This window comes from Clinocottus analis, unplaced genomic scaffold (assembly GCF_023055335.1).
Source record: "Clinocottus analis isolate CAN_PGR_092001 unplaced genomic scaffold, fCliAna1.0.p SCAF_12, whole genome shotgun sequence".
Taxonomy (NCBI): domain Eukaryota; kingdom Metazoa; phylum Chordata; class Actinopteri; order Perciformes; family Cottidae; genus Clinocottus; species Clinocottus analis.
In genome coordinates this window covers 12747266-12766277 of record NW_027175843.1, presented here as the reverse complement: position 1 = coordinate 12766277, position 19012 = coordinate 12747266, and the positions used below count along the sequence as shown (strand labels likewise).

The 19012-nt window shown below is 40.7% G+C and overlaps 3 protein-coding genes across 4 annotated transcripts in view; 1 reads left to right on the top strand and 2 right to left on the bottom strand.

Annotated features, from left to right (window-relative positions):
- Positions 1 to 217: 217 nt before the first annotated feature.
- ehhadh (enoyl-CoA, hydratase/3-hydroxyacyl CoA dehydrogenase) lies at positions 218 to 7864 on the bottom strand. The gene is made up of 7 exons (XM_068572698.1): positions 7633 to 7864; positions 6801 to 6904; positions 6055 to 6224; positions 5676 to 5787; positions 5056 to 5160; positions 2121 to 2462; positions 218 to 1714 (listed from the first exon to the last, which is right to left on the bottom strand). The coding sequence occupies exons 1-7, from the start codon at positions 7704 to 7706 to the stop codon at positions 462 to 464; spliced, it is 2160 nt and encodes a 719-aa protein (XP_068428799.1). The 5' UTR covers positions 7707 to 7864; the 3' UTR covers positions 218 to 461.
- Positions 7865 to 8883: 1019 nt separating this feature from the next.
- tmem41aa (transmembrane protein 41aa) lies at positions 8884 to 13741 on the top strand. Its single transcript, XM_068572659.1, has 5 exons — positions 8884 to 9154; positions 9614 to 9764; positions 10356 to 10517; positions 12034 to 12172; positions 12457 to 13741. The coding sequence occupies exons 1-5, from the start codon at positions 8976 to 8978 to the stop codon at positions 12675 to 12677; spliced, it is 852 nt and encodes a 283-aa protein (XP_068428760.1). The 5' UTR covers positions 8884 to 8975; the 3' UTR covers positions 12678 to 13741.
- Positions 13742 to 13815: 74 nt separating this feature from the next.
- igf2bp2a (insulin-like growth factor 2 mRNA binding protein 2a) overlaps positions 13816 to 19012 on the bottom strand; it is a 47298-nt gene continuing 42101 nt past the window's right edge. For both annotated transcript variants that reach the window (XM_068572429.1, XM_068572430.1), the window contains one exon: positions 13816 to 18601. In XM_068572429.1, coding sequence (XP_068428530.1) covers positions 18503 to 18601 — 99 coding nt within the window. In that variant the 3' untranslated portion in view covers positions 13816 to 18502. The remainder of the gene's footprint in view (positions 18602 to 19012) is intronic.

The following is a 19012-nucleotide window of genomic DNA, read 5'->3' as shown; positions in this document are numbered from 1 at the left end:
CCGCCCGCCACATAATTAGTGGCAACTGCTCGTTGATGCCGGGACACTATCACAAATAGTAGTGTAGCCGAGGGTTCTTTATACAGTGCTGTCTTTTCAGAGTTAGAAAATATATTTACATCATTGTATTTCACTAATTCACAGTTTATTCGATAAATCTGTACAATATAATGTGTTCCAATATGCAACACATCAAATAGTTGTAAAGCTTGTCATATAATACACTATACATATATTGCAAGGTGTGTCTATTATTTGAACAACCAGCTTTTACTTCATACAGGAGGATACACAAATACACAGATAAGGCAGACCAGAAATTGCATCTATAATCACATACAAGAAAATATATCTGAATTATTTACACAACACAACATAAATGCAGTTAATTAACAACTCATCACAGCATATTACCCTCATTATTAAAGTGAAAAAGTGATTAAAGCTGACATCTTTCAGATTTAAAGCTGGCTATGGAGTTTCTTGATGACTTCCCTCCACTTGTGGACAGGTGGGCTGCCACTGTCCACTAGCCTCTTGAGGAGGCTGCAGGGCTGCAGGTAGGGCACGTCAGGGTGAGCCTGGTAGTAGTGCTCCAGCCTCTCTAGGACCTTTGCCAGCCCCACCATGCTGGCGTAGAACATGGGACCGCCGCGGTGTCTAGGCCAGCCGTAGCCAAACACATAGATGACGTCGATGTCTTCGGGTCCCGCAGCTATTCCGTCCTCCAGGATGCTGAAGCCTTCATTGATCAGGGCGTAGAGGCAGCGCTCCAGCACCTCCTGGTGGTCTATGCTGCGTGCCACCAAGCCGTGCCGGGCTCTGTACTGTTCCAGAAAGTTGTGCAGCCAGGGGTCAGACCTGGCCACCCGACCGCCAGGTTTGTCATAATGGTACCACCCCCGGCCTGTTTTTTGGCCAAACCGTCCCTGCTCACAGATCAGGTCTGCAATGGGGCTGTACCTGTCGCCTTTTCGGATTCTAGCTGATTCACCCAATGCCTCTACAGGCTCCGCAAGCCCGGCACTCTTCCGGACTCTCCATCCCACGTCGAGCCCAGCGAGGTCGGACATCCTGAACACACCCATGGGAAAACCAAACTCCTCCAGCGCTCGATCTACCAACTCAGGTGTAGCTCCCTCCTCCAACAGGAAGAAAGCTTGTTGGCTGTATGGCATCAGCATGCGGTTCCCCACAAAGCCCCTGCAGTTGCCAACTGCCACACTGACTTTGCCCATTTTCTTTCCCAATTGCATGGCAGTGGCCACGGCCTGAGGAGAGGACCGTGGTCCATACACCACCTCCAGCAGCTTCATGACATGGGCTGGGGAAAAGAAGTGCATCCCGACCACCAGCTCCGGGTTAGGGGTTTCAGAGGCTAGCTGGTCCATGTCTAGAGCTGAAGTGTTGGTGCACAGGAGAGTTCCTGGTTTACAAACACGAGACAGCTGCTGGAATACTTCCACCTTCAGGTCCATGTCCTCAAACACAGCCTCGATGACCAGGTCAACATCTGCTACAGCCTGGATGTTCTGGCTGTAGCTGATCCTATCAAGTGGAGGAGGCACCAAACGTCTCTTAGCTCCTCGCTCCAACATGCTAGATACAGCCTGCTTAGCCTCCATCAACTGCTTCTCCTGGGTCTCCACAGCAACCACAGACAACCCCGTCTGAGCCAGGGCTACTGTTATGCCTCGCCCCATGGTGCCGAGACCTGTGAAGACAAATCACATGGCGACGACAGAAATATTACCTCAGAATCACCAGTTGCACATATCACAGACATGTCTGACCAAGACAAAGTACAGTATATACAAATTTAGTGCACAATACACAATGCTAGACTGTAATACTTTTAGCCTGAGAGCATGAAGTTTTTCCAAAGCGTGCAACATTAATGCACAAGCTGCAGAGCTTCACATATCCAGATTGTCATGCAGCCAATCCTCCCTGCAGGGAAGAGCGGGTTCATCCATTTACACTCAGCTGAACTATAAACGAGGGCTTAGTTTCCATAGGCAACATGAATTTGGAAAAGCCACACAGATACTTGATGAGTGAATGTGCTTGTCCTTTTTGAAAGCTCGGACAAACAGAGATTAAAAGTCCAAAGCTCTTACCAATGACAGCTGCTTTATTTACGGGCCTGGGCTTGCTTGTGTCCCAGCTGGCTCCACTGGGCATCCTCCACCTGCCAACGGCTCTCTGAGCAAAGAATATGTACTGCATGGCACGGGCCTGGCCTGAGGTGAAGAGAGTGGCCATCAGCTCTTTCTCCCGCTGCATGCCCTGAGCGTACGGCAGGGTGGCAGCCGCCCGCACCGCCTGGACACATGCAACTGGCGCTATAGCTCCACGGGCACTCTGATGCACCTTCTGCATTACCTCCTCAAACAGAGCATCCAAATCAGAGGACTGTGGGCACGGATAAGTACTGATACGACGGGCATCCATTGACTGACCTGAAATAGAAACATGGAAGAAACATGATTCCAAAAGAATTGCCTTTTTTACATACAGTTCTCAGAATTAGTAAATCACAAAATTGACTGTGTAATAATATTTCTATACAAGCTCATGATTTTATTTCCAAAACTGAAAAGTGCTTCTTAGTTTCCATTTGTATACAGCTTTCCCCCCACTTTTTTTGTCAGCCAGCACTCAGGGTCTGGGTGTAATTGGCCACTCAATCCCAAAACACCCAGTAACATATGAACAGAATGATTCAAAAGACCATTTCCAGCATAATTGGAAGAAATTCAGAGCACTGTTTCAGTTCTCTTTGAATATCACCAATTTGAAACTTAAAAAAACTATTTGGTTCTCGGTAAAATAGTACATTTTTAACTCAGAGCAATACTGGAGCAAGTTAGAGGAATATTAATATTAGAGCCTAAAAAAACTTTACAACACAAACTTCCTGCTTACAGGGATGTAATCCTGCAATCAATGAGAATGTAGAAGAAAGCCAATCTGCTAAAACCTTGTTAAATGCATCTTAATACCCATTTCTGTCTCCTCTGACATGATGACATGAGACAGTTGTCAGAGTCCTCACAGCTCCAATGAATTACACTCAGCTGAGGGTCTAGCCTAGTATCTGGGTCACCATGGCAAAGCTTAAAGGGGACAGCCCTCACATCTGATTTGCTGTCTCCACTTAGTCCAATTACTTATAATTTAGCCTAATGAAAGTCAGTATCAATATATCTGAAAGAAGAAGAAATGTTCAGTTAAAAGTACATTCTGAAAAATCGGTGAGATGCTATGTGGCAGAGCAATGTGATACCAATGTACTTCAGGAGGGCATTATTGCAGCGGTTAATCTGTAAATGGTTGAGCTGTGTCGATGGATTTGTTGTGCAGCGGGTGGAAAGCCTGGTCGTCCTGACAGATGTAGCGGGCAGATGTTGCAACTACTGGGGCAAAAACGTTAATCTCGTCCCCAGCAGAGACTCGAATCTGTGCATGTGTGGGGTGTGTGTGTGTGTGTGTGTGTGTGTGTGTGTGTGTGTGTGTGTGTGTGTGTTTGTCAGCCTGCACGTGCCTACATACACCCGTGTGCCAGCTTTACTGCCGTGTAGTGTTTTATGTTTGCATGTATGGTTGTGACAGACTATATCATTCTACGCTGGTTGACTCACCAGCCGTGCATCTCAATGTTACTAACATTCACACATTTATTTTGTATATTTAGACACATTTCACGTCCCAAATTAACACGGCTGCTAATCAGTATCGAAGTCTATCCGTGAGTCTCCACAGATTTCGGCCCTATCTCCTCAAATCTCTCATCGTGTAAACTGTTAGCTTCTCTGTGTGACTCACTCTAAGCCTCAGCGTTACAAACACTCACTTGCTCACCCACTCAAAGTAGTTTTGGCAGTGTTGAGTAGGGGGTAAAAAGCATTTGTAAAAAAGCACAAGACTTCAGTCATCTTTGGATTGTGAAAGGTTTTTACAGGCAATCCTGTAGACTGTTGACATTTTGCATAGACGTAGTATGATTGCTTGCTATTCGGCACAAGCTCACAGGCCTCATTCTAACTTAAACGTCTTAGTAATGAATGGTCACTGTCAAGTAAGCTAGCAACAAACAGTAAAAGATGAGACATCTCTGAAACAATTATGTTACCATACACATATACATACATACATACGTGTAAAAACATCCTCTCATATTAATTTCATTCATGTCTGTACAACCGAGGCTCTGCTAAGACAAGCGTAAACCAGTTACCAGTCCTACCCCTCATGTAATCTGACAATGTAAAACATACAAAATCTCTCACCAAAGTGGGCGGTATGAGTACGAGTTCACAATACCTCTTACAGGAATAGCGTGACATTTTGGGCAATACGCATATTCATTTTCTTGCCGAGGGTTGGATGAGATGTTCAAACACATTCTCATATCTGTAGGTTACATAGGAAGCTAAAAAAAATCTATCTATCTATCTATCTATCTATCTATCTATCTATCTATCTATATATATATATATATATATATATATATATATATATATATATATATATATATATATTTCATTTCAGTTGAATCTAATAGTGTTATCTGTCAGTAATATAACATAGCATGTAGCAAATCTGAATGGGTTAGCCTTTACACAGACAAGGAAATCATTCCTGGTAAACTGTCGGGACGTGGCACACTTTAGCAATCCATTCAGTGGGTAAATGAGTCTGATTCTTGTGCACAAAGACATTTTCATCCACCTACATAAATGGCGAGGGCCTGTTATTAATATTCTAGGAAAGTTTGTCCCTTTTCGCCCTTCTGAATAATACAGCAAAAGCAGTGAAGACATCAGAGCACATCTGACAGAGCCATGAAACATTTATGTCTTCTGTGGTAGAGGATCTTGCTTGCCGTGTTTTCTGGTTCCACAAACCCACATGTTGACACTTCTTGATGTTGGACTGGGCCAAAATAACTGCACTGGGAAGAATTTGTCTTCCTTTTCACAGAGTCCTTTTTTAAACCCATGAAGAGGGATTGGATTTTATACCTTGTGCATTTTGTTTCCTGCGTCTCACCTGCAACACTCAAGGCAAACTTCACAGCCGCGTCAACAGTGTTGTGATTAGTAACCTGATCCACGATGCCAAGTTGCAGTGCCTCAGCAGCCGTCACATGGCGACCTGGGGGCAATATGAAGGGCATCAAAGTTCTATCAGGGTGACGTGACATTTCAAATGATTAGATAATAACAAGCCTTCGAGGCACTGTAAAATCCCCTTGTTAGATTCTGACATTTATCAAAAAATAACACACAAAGAATCTTAAAAATGATAAAGAAATCTAAAATAATTTGTTCAGAACAGAGCAGTGAATCACAGAAAAGGCTTCTGTGGCTGAGTGGCATGAAACTAAACGCATGCTGACCTCTGCTGGTCATCAGAGTAAACAACCAATCTCTACACTATGGACTCTTGTTTACAGGCTGTGCAACCAACAGTGCAGTTCATGTCAATAATTAAATATCAGAACTATAAATTGCTGTCATCTGCACACAGCACAACAGAAATACGATAAAATGTGGATGCACAAACAGAACCTTAATACTTCCTTGTATCTGGATTGGTACTTTAAAAATGGTCTAAACTTCTACCATCAACTCTGTAATAGTCAGGCAAGGTTAACCTGTCTTTGCTACCTGTGGTGATGAGGTTCAAGGCAGCTGGGACCCCAATGAGCCTTGGCAGCCGTTGGGATCCTCCTGCAGCTGGCAGCAGACCCAGAGTCACCTCTGGAAGACCCAGTCTCGCCTGAAGGGACACAACATTTGATGAATAGGAAGTGCAGATCAGTGTAGGGATTACATTGGTTATTACATGGAAAATATTCTTTAACATCACAAAAATGCTCCAGCAGGGCTGTGTTTTGAACTGGTCTTATTTCTAATGACTCTGGAAACATAACAATTAAGGCGCAAAGTCACTCTGTAAAGTGAAAGACAACACTGTCAGTTAGACACTGATGCATCGCGACATTGACCTTAGAAGACAGACACGAGATATGAAGCATGGACTAACTTTAGAGTGCGCAACTCGATAATGACAGCCAAGTGCCAGCTCAAGGCCTCCGCCTAAAGCGCTCCCCTCTATGGCTGCCACCACCGGCTTGTTTGCAGCCTCGATGGCATGGATCATCGGTATCAGTGGAGGTCCAAACATTGCCATCCCAAACTCCTTGATGTCCGCCCCTGTTATGCAAAATGGAATTCATGCTGTTATATCCTCTCTCGTTTCTCCCCTACATGATTGCTTCCAGGCTGAAGTGTATCCCATGAATCACCTCAAAAAATCAGTAGTTGTAGTCAAAACAAAAGCCCTCAAGCATTGCCATTAGTTTAATTAGTAACATCTGTGATATAACAATTAAAAGTAGTAATGAAAAACACAACTTTAACATTTTTTCTCCCAAAATAACAATGCTTTTCAATGTAACAGACGCTGATATTAAAGTTAAATCTAATTCAAAATTTTACATGGAAAAGCATTCATTTATTTTATTGCTTGAAAAGACAATTTAATTATATCGACAACAGCTTGTGTCACCTTACTTAGTGTGGATTATACAAATTATCGAGGGGATGATATCAAGGGTAGGGTGTGGGACCAATGACAGCCATCATTTCCAAACAACAGAATGTCATGAAGTTTTTTCATTTGAAAAGATGTTCAAAGACTCTCTCTTTATCTTTAAGGGCACACTGACATCTGGCAGTAACAATAAACATGATTTGTGAAGTTACAGGAAAGAAAAACCATGTCCATACCTCCACAGAAGTTTCCATTCTGGCCACAGAGGACCACAGACTTCACCTTTGGGTCACTGAGTGCTGTCTCCACCTTGTCAACAATGCCCTGCCTTACCACAGCACTGTTTCAAAAAAGGCACAATTTTACATGATACTTAAGTCAACCTTAATTTTACTCATTAAATTGTTGTTTGCTCGGCTTAAGACACAATACAGAGCTTTCTGCTAAAGCTCTTCCTCCGATTAATAACGTGCATTATCATTTTGTTTGGAATATCTTTCTGTAAAATGAGGCAATGGTGGTCTAATCACATTTTTGTGAGAAACACAACAACAACACAACATACCCTTGAAAAACTTTAAACCCTCAACGACTGCAGTAAATCATTGACCAGATCAGACTTTGCTCGTCTATTACACTAGAATGTATCTGCAAAGTTTAACTTACTTAAATCAGAAACGTTAAAGTATTAAAAGATAAATGTACTCATTATCTGTCATGATATGTCACAGTAATAGTATGATATTACGATTATGATATTAGTATGATAATAGTATGATATTACTAATACACAGTAATAGTATTAAGTACAGATCTTCAGCAAATGTAGTTACATTTGAGAAAAGTATTTCCTTTGACGCCACCCTCAGGCAAAAATATTGATATTTTTCTTTTGGACAAATGAAGTTTGCTTTCGCAGACAAAGTTGTATGCTCAAGTTTGGAAAAGTGATTGCATCTCTAACACCCAACCTATGGATTTGCGACAAAAAAAAAAAGACTAGATCAAGTTTTAAAAAAAAAACGTGTGTGACAGTCTCTGCAGCCTTGTTTTTTGACTTCAGCTCACCTGAGTGCGTTGACAGGCGGATTCTGGAGAGTAATTAAGCCAACAGTCCCCGAAACACGAGTATATTGAGCCATCGATCCTGTCGACCAAATACTACAAGCTATCGCACTTCTTTTTTAGGAGTGCAGAGAGACTGAACTTTGTAACTCGACTTCCACTAACAAGGCTGCGTTCCCTTTGACTAACTTGTATCCAATGAGACGCATTTCTAATCAGAACTTTTACAGCGTCGGAGGCGGCGCCACGTTCACAAAATTGCTCAACACCAACTGAAGCAACAAAAGTTCGACTTCCGAGTGCAGGCCATATAAAAATACCCGGATGACTGACGTTTCTCCTAAACCTTCCTCCCAGCCGTGGGTCCAGCGGTGCAGCTTAGTCCTCGGCTTATTTACATGAACAGAGGAAGACAAATACTATGGATACTTATGATTTAAATAAGTACCATGTAAGTGTTCATACTAAGAAGTTGGTTTACCTTAAAAGTAAAAATTGTAATTCCACTGTTTGGACACCATATACAATGTGCTACAATTTTAGCAATTAATACACAGATAAATCTGGTGAGGCAACAGCTTACTATTGTACTCAAATAACCATTGTATTGGTATATCAGAAGTGTGCTGTTTGATTTGAAGTATCTTGTATTGTTACTCACAAAATACCACATCAACAAAGGCAAATTCAATGGTTCCAACACGCTCTTTTTCCTTTTTGAGAGATCACTTTATGAATATGTAGATGCCATAAAATAGTCAAAGAACACTTGTGACTTCGCAGGATTGATTGATTTTGACTGAAATTGGTACAAGAATTTTGCATGTACTCCTAGGCTTTGTATTGTTGATGTTGTTTTTTGGGTGTGTTTGTGTGCCTTATAAGTATTATATAATATTATATTGGTTTTAATAAAGTGCTTTTTCATGAGAATCCCAAACAGTCTTCTTCGTTGTATCTTTTTCTACTTTCTACTGGCTGTTAATGGGATTCGACTCGGAGCATTACCGCCCCCATCTGGCCTGGAGCTAAAGTACAACTAAATTATGTATATTTCTTATTCCCTTGTTTTTCTAATGTTCTCCATTTAGTATGGTATCATAGATCAATGAAACAATATAATTCCATTAAATATTATAATATTAGCCGTTGCCTGGAGACCGTAGGAGCTAGGCACTTATTACGTCCAGAAGAGGGCAGTGATGCAACAGTCATGCCGTTGCCATTAAAAAGAAAAAGAAGAAGAAGAAGAAGACGACGAAGAACCAGCGGTTGGCCATTAACGTTACTTCACACGCTGGCAACAAGGACGCGAATCCGCTTTTCCGGCTCACAAAGTGAGGAATATGCGCTCACTTGTCGGACTACTCGCTGTTGTTGCTGCAGCTAGCTTGTACCTGTACTCGTTGACGTTGTACCTGCCTGCGGCCCCACGCCGACGTCTTCATCCACCTGCCGAGAGCAAACATGTGGAGACAGCGGAGTCCGAGCAGCAGCCCGATGACAGCTCCGGAGAACCCGCCAGGTGACTGACGCATCAGTAGCTTGTAGACAGAGAAGATAGTGTCACCCTACATCTCTAGGTTATTAGTTATTTCATTCTCATTAAAAGAGGTATTTTACTTTCACTAGCTAGCTATTGTAAGGATGCTCCCATCTCTTCCAGTCTCTCCTTCACATTCTCTGATTACTATGTAATAACAAAATGTCTCTTTCACTGACGATGTATGGTCTATTGATCAACCAACTAATTAATCTACTAGTCTTTTCGACAGTATACAATGGGATCTAAACAAATATGTCAGAAATTGTTTTAAACTTCTGCCAGTTTAAAATGATCATTATTTGATACACGGCCTTGTATCTGTTAACAGAAACTCAATTAAATATTGTTTATTGCTAATTATCTTACATATTGTGTCCATATTTCCCAACCCTGTCTGTTAATGAAGAAGAGTGGATGATGTGTAACTTGTTCCTGCAGGTTGAAGTTTCCCTCAGACTTGGAGGAGCTGAGGGAACTGGCTGAGCTCCTGCAGTTTTACAAGATGGAGCACACTGGATATGTTCTGCTGCTCTTCTGCAGTGCATATCTCTACAAGCAGTCCTTTGCCATTCCTGGATCCTCATTCCTAGTAAGGTTTAAATGAAAGTATAAAATGCTCTCTGGTCTAATGATGGTTAACAAGGCAGAAACAGACATTTCTTAAGTTGCATCAAATATGATTGAAGCATTTTTATTTGAACTTCATGGATACAAATTAGTCACAATATTTTTTCTTTGTATTTGTTAACAGAAAATGTGACACATGGTTTAAATTAGCAATAAAAAATGCCATGGCTGGTAGGTGTAAATCAAAGTATGCCAACTTTAAGGAAAAATGAAAGGGCTTGGTCTCTCTTTTCTGAAGACTCACTGCAGAGGATAAAAATATCCTGCTAGCTCGAACAACAAAGAAGATGCCAGACTTGCTTTTGTGTGTCTGCAATCTTAGGCTTTTTTTTTCCCCGCCTGCATTAGTTTAATCCTTATGTGAAGCACACTGAGGACAACTCCGCCACACTACTGGTTAACGTGACACCAAAGTCTTACATTTAAAAAAACAAAAAACACTGTTAGTATTTTTTTCTTTTCACAGAAAAAGATACAGTCACTGTGCGTGTGTTGGAGCTGATCATCATTACACATGTATATTGATGATGTCTGTCCATGTGTCATTGTGCAGAACATTTTAGCAGGAGCTATATTTGGACCATATCAAGGACTGCTGCTAGCCTGTGTGCTCACCACAGTGGGCTCCACCATGTGCTACCTCCTGTCCAAGGCCTTCGGAAAGTGTTACATCACTAACCTCTTCCCTGATAAAGTCTCCTTGCTCCAGGGGAAGGTAAATAATAATAATAACTTTATTTATATAGCATCTTTTAAAAACAAAGTTTACAAAGTGCTTCTACAGATAAGCAAAGCATAGACACAACTTAGCATAGCAATAAACAAAAATAAAAAATATATGACCCTATTTAAAAATGAACTCATTTAAACCAACACATGTTGAAACTAATTTATATTTGATAATATGTAAAGCACTGGTGAACCAAGTTTTGAGTCCCTACAATCAACTAAAGAGGAAAAGATCTGTACAGTGCATAGAAATACACAGCCAGGCCTTCATGTTACTCCTTAACTTACACATGACGCTGACTGTGTTAGGAAATTGCAACAAAAAAAAAATGTAAAAGCAATCATCAGTGTTTTACCAAACTCCCATCAAACATGCTTCTACAGTGCAGAAGCATGCAGACGTAGCCCATATTTTCTTTAGGTTCACCTTTTTGCCACGCACATCTCAATGCTCTAAAATCAAACGTACAAATATATCTCATTACAACTCGGGCTGGGCAAAGTTGAAAAAATTTAACTGATTAATCGCATGATCTTTCTGCGATCAATCGCATTGTGCGCCAAATTCAATAATGAAGTAAAAACTAGTGTATAGCACACTTTTATTTTAAAGTAATGTTATTAGAACAATATAACATGCACTCTGGAGCAACAGCAAGTTAACATAGATACATACATATAGTTCTTAAATCTGTTTTCTTTTTTTTTTCTGAACAAGTACTGTTCAGTAGTAAGGGTGCCTGTGAGGGACAAACCACTCCTTTTTGGTCCATGTTCAGTCTGTTGCTTACATTAAAGATATATGTTAAAGACCAGCAATTGATTCCCTTTATACAAAAGCAGTAAGTGCTTTTCATATTTTCCAGTTCAGTTCAGTTCTTCTTCCTTAGTGAGAAAAGTCCAGCCTGGGTTGGCTTAGCATGCACCTTTTTTATTTATTTTTCATGTTTAAATTGACCTTACGCGGGCAGGACCCTGGAGGGCCGTAAGTCGCCTAGGTCTGAACTACGCCGTCTGGAGAGATTTAAAGCGAAAAGCCCCTCAAAATGCAAAAAAAACAACAACAAAAACAACATGCAGTTAACGCAGGATCAAATAGTAAACGCTGTTAGAGGATTGACAGATTAATACTGCGTTAATGCGTTAATCTGCCCAGCCCTAATTACACATCCCCAACTATTGGCCACATAGATAATGATTTTAATTTGAATGTTTATAGATTTCTCACCAAAAATGCTCCATTTGTGGGTTTCCTGGCCTGAGAGCTCTACTTACACATGCAATTGTTATGTGTAATTAAATATGCAGGTATGCAGTATGCAGCAATTATATATATTATATTTAGTTTTGCAGTGTTCACGGTCATTTATGTGATTCTACAATTATAATTGCAGTATCGGAAGGTAGTGTGGCAGAACATCACAACAAAAAACATTTATCTGCTGTCCCTTCATAGACTCCTGCATCATCTTACGACCTCTCATCTCATCTTTATCTCCCAGATTGAGGAGAACCGGGATTGTTTGTTCTTCTTTCTGCTCTTCCTGAGATTCTTTCCCATGACTCCCAACTGGTTTCTGAACATGTCTGCCCCGATTGTTAACATCCCCATCACCTTCTTCTTTGGCTCAGTCTTCATTGGTAAGCACACATGGTCACCTGACGAGTAAACAATGTGACAACATATTCATCATTGTACGCCATGAAGCTTGCACACTAAAGTAACACAACACAGACCATTTTCCATTGTTGATATTGGGTTAGATGCCCATGTTTAACAAATAACAAATACATGTTTTATGTACCTTTTTTAAAGGTACATAAAACATGAAATTTAAAGTATTCATTGAGCATTTCTGCAAGTTCTGCTATAAAACTTAGTATAATTTCTAACTCCACTTTTGTTCTGCTATCTGCCTTCGTAGGCCTCCTGCCGTACAACTTCATCTGTGTCCAGACGGGCGTCATGCTGTCTGAGGTGGCGTCGTTGGATGACTTGTTCTCCTGGGAGAGGCTACTGCAGCTGCTGGCCATCGCCTGCATGGCTCTGCTGCCCGGCGCTCTTATCCACCGGTTCAGTCAGAAGTGTCTCAAACTGGATGTCCAACCGCAGAACGGGATCATCACAGATAAGAAGGTCCAGTGATGTTTTTTGACTGGGAATGAGTTTGTCGCCTGGCGCCTTGATGTCCTCGAATCCGAACGGTGAATGTATTTGAAGTAGTGGGTTTTCAGAAAAACATGGCCCACGCACACATACATGCCGGCGTACATTTTTCTTATATCTGGTGTGCTTTACGTTCCTGGTGTCTATCCCCGGGCGCCTCACAGGGCAGCCCACTGCTCCTTAATCAAGGATGGGTCAAATGCAGAGAAGAATTTCCCCAAAGGGATTAATAAAAGGTGTATGTTTTTTTTGGTGTCACCTGGAGCAGGAGAGCTTTTGGGAAAATAAGACTGGCGCACTGGAATTTGAAGCCAAGTATTTTGCATAACCAAATGTTGGTGTTTCTCTGCCACAGTGTATGTGTATAAATGTACAGTTATAATGTGGAGAGTGAAGAATTTGAAGAAGACTTTTCTCTTGCTCTTTGATTATTCTGTAAGAGTTCCGATGTAAACAGCTCGCGTTTTAAGTGCCTGTTGTGCAGTGATGGTTTTAAACTTCTACCTCCAACATGGACTTGTGGAAAAGTTAATGTGACAGACGGCTCATATTTAATGTGGCTGAATGGTTCACATGATTGTTTTTTAGGTTTTTGTGAATCATTTTATTTGTAACAGAAATATGTATAATGTTTGCAAAATATATCATACTGGTGGTATGTATTTTTTATTTGACAATCACATTTTGCAATTCAACACAAATTGTTGGATCATTTTTACTCTTTTTAAACTGAATGCAAAGTTTTTCAAATTGTGTAATTTGGCCTCTGAGTTTTTGAGTAACTAATTGAATTACATCATTGTAACTAGATATCATGATATGTACCTACCTGCATTCTTTTGAAAATGAATGTTCAGGCAGTGCGAGGCCTCTGTACACTTCTCTGTGCTGCCTCTCCACAGCCTGTGTGTCTTTTGTATTGTATTTCTTAATGTAGGGCAACATGTTATGTCAGCTTTCTGTACAGATGTAATTTAGTTTTAATGTAATGCATATTTATATCTCAGATCACAAATGGCGTGCCCTCTTTTTTTTTCCACAAGTGAAAAAAATTTGAAATAATTAAATGGTAAACATGAAGAAACAGCTTTTTTTTCAAATATTCTTTATTGCTCAGATCCAGGTTGCTCAGCAATACAGTTCACTCACAACTCAAAACAAGAGTATGGCTGTTAGCAGAAAGGCATGGATCCAAAAGATGGATTCAAATATGGATCATATGTGAGTCCAGCGCTCAGCCACCAATTACCTTGAGGTGTTTGGGACCTTCAGGCCCGTGGGAAATGTTGGACTTGAGGGTTGTAACAAAAGGAATCTCCCAAATGGTGAAATGCAGTTAAGAAATGGATCCATGTAAAACCACTACTGAAAGTCTCGTGCTATATGAAGTGTACACACTGGATCGCCTACAACAGTCTCATGCAATGCTTTGTGTTTTCCCATTTAACAACAAGACAGTACAAAAACACTGCTGTGGTTCTGCATACATCCAATCAGAATTTAAGAAATTCTTCAGCTGTGATTTTTGGATGGCTGTTGAATGCCCTCTTTTTCTGTTCAGTTGCAAAGGCAGAACAAGATTTTATCAGCTTTTTTTTTTTTTTTTTTTACAATATAATCAGACTTGGATACTCTGTCAACCTTCCTTCTTTGCATGTCAGAGATTAATTTGTTTTGCCATTCTGATTCTTCAAATCTGTTAAAACTCCCAGCTAGGAAATGTTCCAAACACATTTTAACAGCTAGTATTATTGGTAGTGATCTAAAAGGAATGAATATTAAAGCAAAGAATCGCAGCTACTGCTCTGGACTATTAAATCAGTGTAAATGACGAGAAAACCAGATCAACAGAAGAAAAAAAAAAAAACCTAAACTATCAAACCACCATGTGATATGACTAACAACACAGTACAGTGATGTGTGTATTTGTGATTTTCTGGTACTGAATAGTAATGTCTAGCAACACCCCACAAAACTTAGAAATCCCAATCCTTGGAAGTAAAATTAAATTTAAAAAAAAAAAGAAAAGAAAAAAAAAAGAAAAACTTGTCTTAACAAGTTTCCTCAGATTGCGGTCGGCCTGCACAAGTCTCAACAAGCGGGAGACCGCACCACAGTGAAACCAAACCAGCTGAAAGAAAACCTGCACTTGCTGTGTAAAGAGCCAAAAACACGAGAGTGACAGAGGTCTAAAGAGTCCTCTGCGATGCAAGAGAAGAGCCTCAACTTCAGAACTGCTCCAAAGAGTTACTCCCGACAAGTCAAACAAACCACGACTAACAAACTTTAATTTCCAGTGCTACTGTGAAAAGCCGGTTTGTCCTCGACATGCCCTACTACAGTGAACCAGACCACCACAGGAGTCACATTCCAGTAGAAGCGCTGTACTGCATTGGCGTGGCTACGGTCCGGGTGTCTGAACCAGGTCTGGTGAGCTTTCGTCATCAGCATGAGGTACTGTGCTGGCTGTGGCGGAGGCTTGCTGAAACAGCCTCAGGCATTGTGTGAGTTTGATAGACCTTGTATGTTTATTTTAGCACTGCTAGTCTGTGTTCACTGGGACGAAAAGGATCTAACTCATCTGATGAGAAAAATCTGCCCTCGGAAAAGTTAAAATCAGCACTCAACAGGTAAAAGGACTCCAAAGACAAACACTAACTTTCACTATATCATTCATTTATTTAATTCTTTTGCCCTACATCGGTTTTAGTAACTAAAGTCAGCCTTGGATTCTGAGAGGTAATTCTGAAATGTACAGCACAACAACAAAAAATCTACTCCGTAGGTTGGTGAGAAAACCATTTAGAGGTCAGTTTTGAGGGAAGCTGTGACGCTCTAAAATTCTCCCATCATCTCTCACAACGCAGGTGCAGACTGATAAGTGTTATAGAGAGACAGAAAATTATGCATTTATGTGTGACTATTGTACATGTTTACAGATATACAGTTGTCTTGTCGTACACAGTGACATATTAATGACTAGTTGTTCTACATTCTACACAGAAGACTGGGGTTGTACACCATGTTCAAGAGTCCCGTCAGTGTATTTTTGCAGCTTCATGTTTTAGTCAAATCAACCCCAGAGTATGCTGTTATCAAAAAGAGCTGGTAAGATTGAATTGGGTTGTTAAAAAAACAATTTCACAAGTGAATAAACTTCATTTTTTTTTGTTTTCTAAGTCTAAAAAGAAAAAAAAAACAGGAGGTACAGTTGATTAGTTTATGTTTCTATCAACTGATTTGTATCTTTTTTTTGTTTTTCTTTGATGGTGAAATCAGTACACAACATCCACATTCAGAACTACTTCGGGCAGGTATGTACCCCTTACATCCTGCTCTTCATTCCTTTCTAGCAAAAATGTACTTGGAAATCCTTTTGACGTGTATCATTAAGAGGTTGTATGGTGTCCAGGCAAAGACAGTCCAACAGAGTTGACTACGGTTTACAAAGGTTCACTAGTTGGCTGGACCTGAAGAGTTTAGTGATTCGCCTACTGTAGATCTTTTGTCTTGTTCTTTTTTTTTCATAAAAAAGAAAATTAAAAACGCTCAAATGATCAGTTAACAAGGCATACAAAATGTGGGAAAAGTGGGAAATGAAAGATTGGACTGAGGTACCCTGAAGCCTGAGGTAGATCACAATACTGACATGCGCACTGTTCACATCCTGACCAAAGTTAACGCGGTGGTTCACTTTACTGTTCTCCTATTTTTTCAGGTTTTTATTTATATTATTATTCATAGTCTAGTTTTCAAGAAAATAAACACTTCCCTTCAAAATAATATGGCAGTGTCCCACTGAGGAAAAAACGAAAAGGACTTTGTTTTCTTTTTGTTTCTTATCAATAGCTCTCATCACAAAATAGGAAAAAAATAGATTCATAAATATTACTCTCTCTTTTTATATATATATACACACACACACACACACACACACATACACACACACACACACACACACTCACATATACGCGCACACACACACACACACACACACGAGGAAACTGTGCGTATTGGCAATAACCTTGCGTCTGGAAGATGAAGCTGATGGGTGATGTCTGAAAGGTGACAAAATAAGGCAACAAGCTTCCATGGTCTCCAAAGTAAAGCACAAAGGGACACCAGGACCTGCGTGTCCAGCGCCAGCTCGCCAAAATAAAAGAAACACAAAATAAAAGTTAACGGAAAAGAGCGAGAGTGATAAGGGCAATGACAATCTGTGCCTCAAGGCCGGCCTGCTGGACACGGCAAGGGTGATGTTTCTAAAAAGGCTGCATATCGTACATTCACAGCTGTCATGCCGTTTTAGAAAGCTCCCTGACAAGAGAGGGTTGAAGCCAAACGCGGCCGCGGTCACGTTTGCGGTTGTGTGTGTACCACAGGTCATACAGTTCCTCCCAGTGCCTCCTCAACCCAACCACCACCCACCTTCTGCCCAAACACGTTTCCTCACTGCCACTCCACACACCTCGAATCTGCACCCTCCCACTCCAAACCGCCCTTAAGCCCACGTCTCCTCTCCGGGCCCTCAGCTCACATTTTGTGTCGGCCTCTGAGGCGTCCTCATAAGGCAGAGCGTGTGGCGGTACACATTCAAAATGCCTCTTGGCAAGCAAAGGTGCATACTTTTTTTTTTTTTTTTTTTTTTAAAGATGTCAATTTTTGCTCTGATCATTGTGGAGAATGCCTTCAGAGACATACTTTTGATTATTATCTTTTATCTGGACACCAAGCATGAATGTAGATAAAGTCTACTGCACATTATGGAAGAGTGATAATCATCCCTCTGTTGTATTTGTTGAGTGAAAGTGGCAGTCAGTTCAATGTTATCAAAAGGCTACGGGGTAAAAAAAAAATAAAAATAATGTTTCTTGACAACAAATCTTTTCATCCTATTACAAATGAGAGAGAGAGTGATGAGAAAGTGAAGCAGAAAGAAGCAGAAAAGGAAGAAACAAAAAAAGAAGTGAAGCATCAGATATGAATGGTGAGAGACATTTCAAAGGGACGTTATCTTTTACGTGGGCACACACAGGCTTCTTACAAAGACCCATTCACCATATTTACTTATAGAGGTTTTTTTTTCATTTTGATTTCAGTGGCCTATAATGTGAACCAACAAGGGAAACTGCTTTAAGTGGCTGTCAGAGCCCAATCAATCTCTAACATATTACAAACTACACCAAGTTGTACTGCCATTTTGATATGACAAAATAACAGTGCATACTCTCAGTGTGTATCAATGTACTTATCTACGCTGTGTTAATACTGCTAAGGATATTTAATTTTGCAATCTGAATATTTCACACATCGTGTGAGAGAAGGTGTCCATTGTCACTCGCTTTCATTCTAACCCAAAATAATAATCACAATGCCTCGAATATGCTAACGTTAATACCGCGGCTTCATCAATTTGTTAGGCCTATATTAGTCCAACTAAAGAGACAACGTTATGCAGGGCAACAAACTATTTCCTGTTTACCTTTTTAACTGTGAGAACAACAGGTGCCGAATTCTCTGCCATTTCTATCTTTCTTGTAGATTTTTTTTGGTCTTTTATTATTATATGATATCAGTATGGTTTCTCCCACTCTATCTGCTCTCACAGGGCTGGCAGTGTACACAATGCCCTCAGCCTTTGGCTCTCACTTGTTTCCCCCCTAGTGAAGTTCTTTGGTTTTGATCCCCGTGCTGCTGGTCTGCCCTGCTTGTCCCCCTCGGCCTTGGCCTTTGTCTGGGTAGTTCTCTGTCCGTTTGGGAGGGCTACATTCATTGGCTGGCGCCCGTTGGAGCCACCCCGCTGGTCACTTAGAGTGGTGCGGTGACACGGTGCCGGCCTGCTGGTGCTTCTGTTCCTGCTGTTTGACCTGCAGAATGATCTCCCGGATCTTTCTCTGGGCAGTCTGTTGGAGAGACACCACACGCAGGACAAGGATTCAATTGATACCTGACGAGGTGTCCATGTTCCAAAAAAAAAGAGAAATAGAAACTGACTGACTTAATTATTACCCAAATGTAATTTTAGTTAATTGAAGATTCGATACTGTTGATGTACTGATCATGTTTCTATGAATTGCAAAGCATAAAAAAAGGTGTGTTGTAAAGTGTGAGTGCATTAGATGTATTATAGTGTACGACTGGATAAATGATACTTAGATTATACTGCACACCAATCGAGAGTTTGTGAACAGATGTTTTGATTAAGTTTTGCTGTTGTGAAATGTTTATTAAGACTTTTCTGCTCAAGCTAAACTCAAACCCTTGAGCATTACCAGCATTGGCGATCATACGTTTAATCAGCACATGGACGAGTT

What these genes read in the sequence shown, in the direction of transcription:
- ehhadh (XM_068572698.1), bottom strand. Translation starts at nt 7,706, where the DNA reads ATGGCTCAATATACTCGTGTTTCGGGGACTGTTGGCTTAATTACTCTC. An exon ending in CCGCCTGTCAACGCACTCAG is followed by an intron (nt 6,905 to 7,632) that starts GTGAGCTGAAGT and finishes TTTTTGAAACAG; the next exon opens with TGCTGTGGTAAGGCAGGGCA. An exon ending in GTTTGCCTTGAGTGTTGCAG is followed by an intron (nt 2,463 to 5,055) that starts GTGAGACGCAGG and finishes TTTCTATTTCAG; the next exon opens with GTCAGTCAATGGATGCCCGT.
- tmem41aa (XM_068572659.1), top strand. Translation starts at nt 8,976, where the DNA reads ATGCGCTCACTTGTCGGACTACTCGCTGTTGTTGCTGCAGCTAGCTTG. An exon ending in TTCCTGGATCCTCATTCCTA is followed by an intron (nt 9,765 to 10,355) that starts GTAAGGTTTAAA and finishes GTCATTGTGCAG; the next exon opens with AACATTTTAGCAGGAGCTAT. An exon ending in TCTCCTTGCTCCAGGGGAAG is followed by an intron (nt 10,518 to 12,033) that starts GTAAATAATAAT and finishes TTTATCTCCCAG; the next exon opens with ATTGAGGAGAACCGGGATTG.